This window comes from Bactrocera dorsalis, chromosome 6 (genome assembly GCF_023373825.1).
Source record: "Bactrocera dorsalis isolate Fly_Bdor chromosome 6, ASM2337382v1, whole genome shotgun sequence".
Classification (NCBI taxonomy): Eukaryota; Metazoa; Arthropoda; class Insecta; order Diptera; family Tephritidae; genus Bactrocera; species Bactrocera dorsalis.
In genome coordinates this window covers 20,937,789-20,946,744 of record NC_064308.1, presented here as the reverse complement: position 1 = coordinate 20,946,744, position 8,956 = coordinate 20,937,789, and the positions used below count along the sequence as shown (strand labels likewise).

The 8,956-nt window shown below is 39.3% G+C and overlaps 1 protein-coding gene across 1 annotated transcript; it reads right to left on the bottom strand.

Moving 5' to 3' along the window:
- Positions 1–245: 245 nt before the first annotated feature.
- LOC125779695 (uncharacterized) lies at positions 246–1,226 on the bottom strand. Its single transcript, XM_049460969.1, has one exon. The coding sequence runs from the start codon at positions 1,224–1,226 to the stop codon at positions 246–248; it is 981 nt and encodes a 326-aa protein (XP_049316926.1).
- Between the last annotated feature and the right edge of the window lie 7,730 nt (positions 1,227–8,956).

Below are 8,956 nucleotides of genomic sequence, written 5' to 3'. Positions count from 1 at the left end.
TTATACAAAGCCCAGTCATCAGATAACCCACTTCTGCGGGCCTTGTTGAAAATCCGTCTGCAAGGCGCCCTGATATCTGAGAGCTCCGTAGTCCACCATAGAGGTTTTTCTTTGCCCTTCGGCGATCTCAGTGGACAAGACCTCACCAGCGCAGCTTTGCACGCCGAGCTGAAGACTTCAACCCACTCCTCCACCCCATCGGTAGTGGCCAACGAGACCACCCCCGGTGCGCGTGGGAGAGTTTGTCAAAGCCTCCTGCGGTAACCCTCCAAATCTGTGTTCCAAGGGTTCCTAAAAGATTTCCTAAGCAGACCTTCTCCGATTAGACTAAACTCGATGTACTTGAGATCCGAAAAGGAGTGATCGTCGAGGACCCTCCAGTTCGAGATCAGCGGGGCAATCGCTTGTGAGGTTAAGGTGAGATTGAGAACCTCCTCCCTGCCTGCGGTCACAAAAGTAGGAGTGTTTCCTCTATTACAAATGCGAAGATCTTCGCCAATAATGAAATCAAAAAGCGATTCGCCTCTACTGTTACTATCCGAGTTTCCCCAGATCTGATGCCGCGAGGTAGCGTCGGAACCGATAATGACGCCAGTGCCAATCTTAGACGCTTCGGCTAAGGTCCTCCTCAGCAGTAAGGGAGGTGGCTCCACCACATCATCGTGTGGCATGTATGCGGAGATAAGCCAGAAATCTCCGGTGTCACACTCCAGTTTCGCTGTCACTATGTCAGCGCTGCTGAAATTAGGTAAAAGAAATACCGTTAATTCATTCCTTACCAGCATACAGGCTCTGTTCCTACCTGCATCCTTGGCCATCAGGAGCCTATGGCTCTTTGTCCTCAATCCAGAGATCCCGTTATCAGTCAGCCACGGTTCCTGGATCAGGACGATATCAGCTCCGTCTTGTTCCAGACGGAGCAACAGATTGGCGGAAGCCGCCTTCGCATGCGCTATTTCAGCGCCCAAGTCGTGATCGGCCCGAACCTCCTCAAACAGTTGTTCGAGGCTGAAGACGGAGTCGCCAATCGACGAACCGCCCCCAACACTCGCTACATCCGAGAGATTCGGATCGACTTCCACGGTCATTTGACCGTCGGCGCCATCTGTCGCATCGATTTTCACGGTCGTTTGACCGTCAGTACCCTTTGTCACATCCACAGCACCCACCGCAGCTTGGGGGCCATCAGATCTGGCATCCGATGGAAGTACTTTCAGCACTACCATCTCAAAACCATAGCTTATGGCTCCCTTTATTTTACTGAGAGGACCGATGGATTCCGTGCCTTAAGGCTCTCCAGTCCTGCGTTGGAGGTGAGGGATTGCAATATCTGAGGATTTCCTCAATCTCACTCGGAGTGGAAGGTTCCGCCGGCAGCCAAACGCGAGCCCTAGGACGAAGGGGAAGATCCTCTTTGGCCACGTCCTCCAGTTTGGCTCCCTTCCAGACCTCCCCCACCTGTGAGACTGCCTTCTTGTATACGGTGGCCGATCTCTGGTCAGCACAACTTGTGAGCTTGTGCAGCCCCTGGTGCCAACCGGCACTCACACATTTTGGGGGTGGCCCCGGGTGTTCCTTGACCACCCTTAGGAAGACCGATGAGATAGCCGCCGCTACCCTTTTCCATTCATCATGGGAGATGGCACCGTCCTAAAGCTGCTTTGCTTTTACCCCCTGTGGATCCCTTCATAACTCTAGCTGAGGTTCCCCTGCTAGTGCTGGCAATTCCGCCGCGTATGAAGGATCCACCCTTCGCTCCTTCTGTTGCCGGCGGTTTAGCGCCGGTTTTCCCCAGTCTGCTACCTGAGGAGACACCTACTGGAGTCTTTGTCGTATTGCTGCCATTTCTCGGCGACGGTTTCGTCGCCATAGGAGTAGCATCCCCGCCTGGGTTGGATCTAGGTGCCGATTTCGACAGCCCTTCACCTCCCTTCGTCGTTCTTCCGTCATTTTTGTAGTTATTCAAATTGTCCATGCAAAAAGGGTACCCAAAAACCAGTCCAAAGCCAAAGTCGTCCAGGGAGTTGATAGGCAGTGGAGGCTGCAGGTCATTTAGCGTTACCCAGGATGCACCAGCTTGGAGGCAACCTGCCTTACATCCCCGTTCCTTCAAACAGTGACTGCTACAGAAAACTTGTTAGCTATTTAGATACCAATAATATTACTTTTCATACATACCAATAAAAAGAAGATAAGCCATATCGAATAGTTATAAAAAAATATTCACTTTTCAACTCCTATCGATGATATCAAGCAAGAAAAAAACGGGCATACTGTACGAAATATTGTGAATGCAAAAAGAAAAATTTCAAAATTGTCGATGTCAATATTCTTTGTTGATCTTGAACCTTTAGTAAACAATAAAAAAGTATTTGGCGTAAATCGCTTATGCAATGTCGTAGTAAAGATTGAGCCACCTAGAAAATTTAACGAATTGGTACAATGCCAACGCTGTCAAGAGTTCGGCCATACCAAGCAATATTGCAAAAAGCCTTATCGATGTGTAAAGTGTGCACTCGTCCATCTCTAGTCTCTTTGTTCAAAAGATAGAGAAACTCCATCGAAATGCTTCCATTGCCTTCAAAATCATACCGCCAATTACAAAGGTTGTAAAATTTATCAGGAGTTAGTGTCAAAAAAAGACTCGCTTAATAATAAGACCTTCCTTGGTCAAACTTACAAATGCCGAACAACAAGTTCACCATAAAAACGTTAGCTATGTTGATGTAACAAGAGGACAACTTAGTTCTACTACAACCACAGTACGCCATAAAAAAATTTACAAACTCGAAGAATTGATTGCCAAACAAATTGAGCTAACCACAACAGTAATAAATATGATGTCTTCTCTCTTAACTAAGCTATGCAATTAAGTCTAAAAATAGCGATTTGGAATGCCAATGGACTAAGCTGCCATAGACTGGAAGTTGAATATTTTATAAAAACTAATAATATAGATATATTACTGGTTTCAGAAACCCACTTTTCCGCTCTGTCCTGTTTTAAAATTAATGGATTCGATCTCATTACTTCAAACCACCCCGACGGTAAAGCACACGGTGGTTCTGCAATTCTTATAAAATCATCACTAAAACACGTCGTTTTAGAGCCAGGTACCGATAAAAGATGAAAACAACTCTTGGTGTAGATCTGACAAAAGAAAAGCCGACTCTTTTGGCAACCACCTTGCAAATACTTTCAAGCCTTTTTCTCTCAATACTGACCATCAGCGCCACAATATTCAGACTTTTCTTGAGAATCCATGTCAAATGGATAAACCAATACATTACGTAAAACTGACTGAAGTATAATCAGAAGTGTCACAGTTGAAAATTTCTAAATCGCCTGATGCATGGGCAATCAAACAATTACCAAGGAAATGCCTGCTATTCTTATTTTTAATCTTTAATTGTGGTTTTAGGCTAAGTCACTTTCCTACGCAATGGAAATGTGCCGAAATTATAATGATTCCGAAGCCAAACAAGGCCGAGAACGAAATAACCTCTTATAGACCAATAAGTTTGCTGACAATATTCTCTAAAATATTCTAAAGAATATTTCTTCGTCGATTGTTGCCAGTTTTGGATTCCTTATCCGTTATCCCAGACCATCAATTTGGATTCAGGCAACTACATGTAACCCCTGAACAGTGCCATAGAATCGTAAAAACCATACTAAAATGTCTCGAAGAGAAACAGTATTGTTCGGCAGTTTTCTTAGACATTCAACAAGCCTTCGATAGAGTCTGTCATGAGGGGTTGTTATTTAAAATAAAAATGAAACTACCAGCTCAATTCTACCTATTGCTTCGGTCATACCTAGATTGCAGACATTTTTACGTTAGAATTAATGGTGACACTTCAGTCATATACGAAGTCAAAGCAGGCGTTCCACAAGGCAGCGTGCTTGGCTCAACGCTGTACACGATTTTTACTGCCGATATGCCAATAATAAACGACGAAAATATAACTGTTGCCACATATGCGGACGACACCGCCATTCTTGCATCTGCTTACTCTGCAAACGAAGCGTCTGAAGCTGTTCAAAAACAAGTGAACGCAGTTGAATCCCGGCTTCCAAATTGGAACATTATGGTAAATGAAAGAAAATCAGCACACGTTACCTTCACCATGAAAGCAAGAGATTGCCCCAGCGTCAATCAAACAATTATTCCAGAATGCACTAGCACTAAATACCTAGGGATGCACTTAGACAGAAGACTAACATGGCAGCAACATATAAAAATTAAACAAGATTAGTTAAAAATCAAGACGAAAAAAATTTACTGGCTACTGCGTCCCAAATCGAAACTTACAGCCCTATTCTGAAAAAACCTCTCAACTAAGTTGAGAGGAAATATTTGAGAGATTTCTTGTGAGGCATAATTTGTGAGGCTATTCTTGCTCAAACCTCATAAGAAAAAAGCTTAAAAAAGTCACCACGTGAGGTAAAAAGCTTTTTGCTGTCAAAAAGCTTTTTTAATAAAAATAAGCAAACAAAAATGGACACACAAATGGATAATCAGCATATGTAAGTAATTTTGAAAATTTTAAATATATATATATATATACAATAATTTCATATATATAATAATTAAATAAGTAATAATAAAAATGTAAAAAAATAAAATAATTAAATAAAATAAAATGAATTATTTAAACATATGTAGATTTCTTTTTATTCATTCTTAGAGGAAGTAAAATGTACAGAGACAGAAAGTAACTTACATATATGTATATATGCATATATTTATTTTTACAGAGGATTGGCTCATATAGAGCATATAACTGTTACCAACGCATTTTTGCTAAGAGCCATGCCCGTAAAAATACAAACACGCCAGGAAACGCAGAAAACAGATATATTCGACTTCTGCATATACAAAGAACAGTTCCTCCATGCTCAAATATGTACTTTTTAAAAAATGTAAAATATTGATTTAAAACAAAATAAACACTGATGTTTTCTATTAGATGGTTGCTTTCACACGTCACAGATATTTGTGAGAATAGTGAGCATTTGAGCTTTTGAATTTTCGCCAGAATAAGGTAACCCTCACTACAGTGAGAAACATCACTTTAGTGAGGTTGGTGACTTTTGTGAGGGCATGAGAATAGGGCTGTTAGTCTCAAAAATAAGGTGATCCTATATAAAAGCATTCTAAACCCGATTTGGGCATATGGAATACAAATCTGGGGAACTGCAAGCAAATCGAACGTAGAACTAAATCAAAGATATCAGTCGAAAATACTCAGGTTGATTGCAAACGCTCTATGGTACAACAAAAATATTAACTTACACAAAGATCTTGAAATAAATATGGTGAAGAGCGAGATTCAGAAACTCAGTTCAAGATATCTTAATCGCCTAAGCTGCCACCCCAACATACATGCCATTAACCTACTGGACAACAGTGAAGATACTCGCCGATTGCAAAGGCTACATCCCTTAGACTTACCATTTAGATCTTAAGTTTAACTAAATTAATTAAATTGTAAAGTATACACTATATAATACTAAATTAAGTGAATTGTGATATATAGTACAAATTTTATATTTCAAAATGCCTTTCTGTATTTAACCCAGGAGGGACTGACGTTACCGTGTGGTAACACATAACATGAATTTGAAAAAAACGTCTGTTTGTGGCATTCAAGTTTTCCCAGTAGAAACCAAAGCTTTTATTAGAAACTTAAAGCTCCAAATTTGAAATTCGCAACGATTGCTGTTCAGTTGTTAAACGCAATTTATTGTGAGAGATCGTTCAGAAGTGCATTTTTATTTACGGAGCAAAAAGTTACAAAATGGCATCTGGGAGAAAGTAAGTTTCATTGCTATGTATTTATTTGTAAATATATTCCATAAATAATCACAAAAATCGGAAGTCAAATTACCACAGTTCACTCTCAGTAATTAGTTTTAAAGATTTCTGCACTTTTTGTATTATTTTTTGGTGGTTTAATAAATGTGTTACCATATGGTCACGTCAGGACCTACAGGGTACAGGTTTGCAAATGAGTTTCAAATCAAGTGTACTACTGATTCGATATTAATTTTGAGAAAAATTTTGAATAATTCGCCATTTTGTTGTAGAAAAAAGGTATTGCAGACTATTTGGATGAGTTAGACGACGATTACATATCATTTGGCCAACAAATAGACGGAATTTATATTGAGCCACCTAATAAAGATGGAGAACTAAGTGGCGAAGACGATGCTAACGAAGATGACGCACTAAGGGGTATTTGATACAAAAAACCGGTCATAATTATTTAGGGACCTATATTATTTTAAAATATAATAAAAAGCAATATTGAATCAATATATAGCATTTATTAATAAAAATACATGATTAGAATATAAAAAAATAACTGAAAATAAAATAATATAATTTAAAAAAAAATTAATCAGTTTCAGGATAATCTAGTTCGCTGATTACATCAGAATCCTCTTCCTCGACAGTATTCTCGTCTGACCTATTGAGATTAGGTGTTGCTGCAGTTAAAATTGATTTTGCTTCCTCAGAAAATGGCACGAGTTTCTTCTTATTCTTTGGACGATTGCAGCTGATAAGTGGATCGGATGTTAAAAGCAGTCTGTTCAAAACATCTCTGTTACACTCGATTCTCGAAAACTTTCGGGCAAAATCTACCCGATATTTTCTGATATGTTTATTTCGGGCCTCAGCAGCCTCTTCGGATAATTGTCCAATTGGAAGAATTGCCTCTTGCAGCACCTGCGCTCCGTGTATCAGGATTTTGTGGACAGTTGGCGACATTGGATACCAACCGTACATTTCCACATACAATTTTGCCGTGTCTTGGGCATAATCATCGAATTTTTTAGGATCAATCTCATGACCACTTGATATTATTTTAAGAATAACTTTAAATCTTTTTATTACTTCGATGTTGATGCCGGTGATGCGAGAAGAGCATTCTGCATTTTCGAAAAATCTCCTAGATGTATTCCCGTCATTACTGTTTCCAAAACCATGTTTAGGAACATCAACCAGTAGACCCATTTCATCTTTAAAACGTTTTTGTATTGTCTCTTTTGTTTCCTTAATAATCTTTTTGTCTTCTGCTGTACGGGCTCGCCAATTCTTTATGGGTTCTTTATATGCTAAGTGCAACAACAACTCAAAAAACCGTATTCGGGCGTGGAGTACTGAGAGGCCAAACTTTAAAGCTTCTTGATTTATGACACCTTTTTTTAATTTATTAAAATCTTTTGAAGTCTGATCGCATACATAACATCGCATAGTAGAGGTTGTATCCGTTGCAGCGTTACAAACTTTCCCGTCTACCATTGTCAGTAATATTTTATGAATGATGTGCGCTGATGTTTCACTGTCTCTTGTATCTTCCAGATCTCTGGCTTGATTTTCGATGTATTCTATTTCTTGTTTTGTTACATCTTTTGTTTCGTGAGTAAACTGAGCTCTAATAGGCCTGCAGAATCTCACCGAAGATGGCGTAGGGTTTTGCCAAATGGTTTTTGTTGTTTCATCATTGAAAGTAACAACCAACCTCACTGGAACAATCGAGCTCACAAATATACTTGAATCGTCACCAGAAAGATTTTCAAATTTTTGCTTAAATGGAGTTAGGTGTGATCCATCGCACCCCCATTTTGATATCAAAAGAAGGCTCTGCTTCTCGGCGTCAGTTAATGTATCTATGACTTCTTTTAAATATTGGATGAGGCGCAAAGCCGTATGATCCAGCAAAGCTTGAAGTTCTACATTAAAGCTAGTCTCTGTAACCGTTATTTTATCTTCCTCCGGGTAAGCACTTTTTTTTGCCTTTTGCAGCAAAGAGTAGCAAGGATAGATAGTTTTACGTCCGCCTTGTAATAAATTCCACTGACTTCTTGTGAAATTACCTTCAACAAATAAGGATAATGCTTCTTCTATAGTATATTTTTTTTCCACATGGTCTTTTTTAGACAAAATTATCGTTTTGATCTTCTTGGCTCTCGTAGGTGTTGAAGTTATTTCCTTAATCATCTTTGAAGTGTGTATGTTTCCGGAAGTGCCCTGACTTACACATGCAGCGAAAGTCAACTCCTCGACATGAACATTTATTACATTGTTGATAGAAATGGGTATTTGTAAATAGATACCTACGTTTAAGACTAGATTTGTATACGCTGGCGATAATGAACATAAATATTTGAACTATTACAATTGTTTCTTAACAAAAATATCTTCTTTACAATTGTAGCCGTTAAGAACTGTTCAGAAATCTGAACAACATCCTATTACACCGTGCACTTTAAAAAAATACCTATAAAAATGGGGTGGGTTGGGGGACAATTTTACTTCGGTTTCGGATAGAAGAAGGTCCAAATTAAATTTCCGTACCAGAATTCTGGCGCGACAAATCCCGACAAATAATCAAAAACAATAATGTTATACTTTTTTTGTAAAAAATACTACATTCTTGCAAAGGCAACTAATAACATCAGTTTAAATGCTTAAATTTAAGAATAAATTGACTGTTATACGTCTTAATCATATGTACATACCTTTTACTTCCATATTCAATAAAAAATTTCCAAGTAAATCTCCACGCGCAGCCGTATCAACCAAGGGAAATTATGTAAATAATCGAGAACGCCGAGAACAGAGACACGCGTTACACTCAATGATTGGGTTCCGACTGGATCCGTGGCGAGAGAGAGGTAAAAAGCGGGTGGGGGAGGGGTGCGTAGGTTGGAGCGGTTATTGTAAATAGTAAAACATGCGGCGTAAATACCATTTGGCGAAATTTAGTAAAACCACTTATGACCGGTTTTTTGCGTCAAATACCCCTTAGTGTGACGGTGGAATTATTGACAATGTGTGTCGAAATCAATTGAACGAAAGGTGTGAACTTGAGCTTATAAATGGTGCGCATGTAGATTCTGCTTCAATGGTGGACTCATGTGACGTAGTGGGAAATATTGAAGC

Excerpts from the sequence above, each read along its gene's own strand:
- LOC125779695 (XM_049460969.1), bottom strand. The coding sequence starts at position 1,226 with ATGGTAGTGCTGAAAGTACTTCCATCGGATGCCAGATCTGATGGCCCC.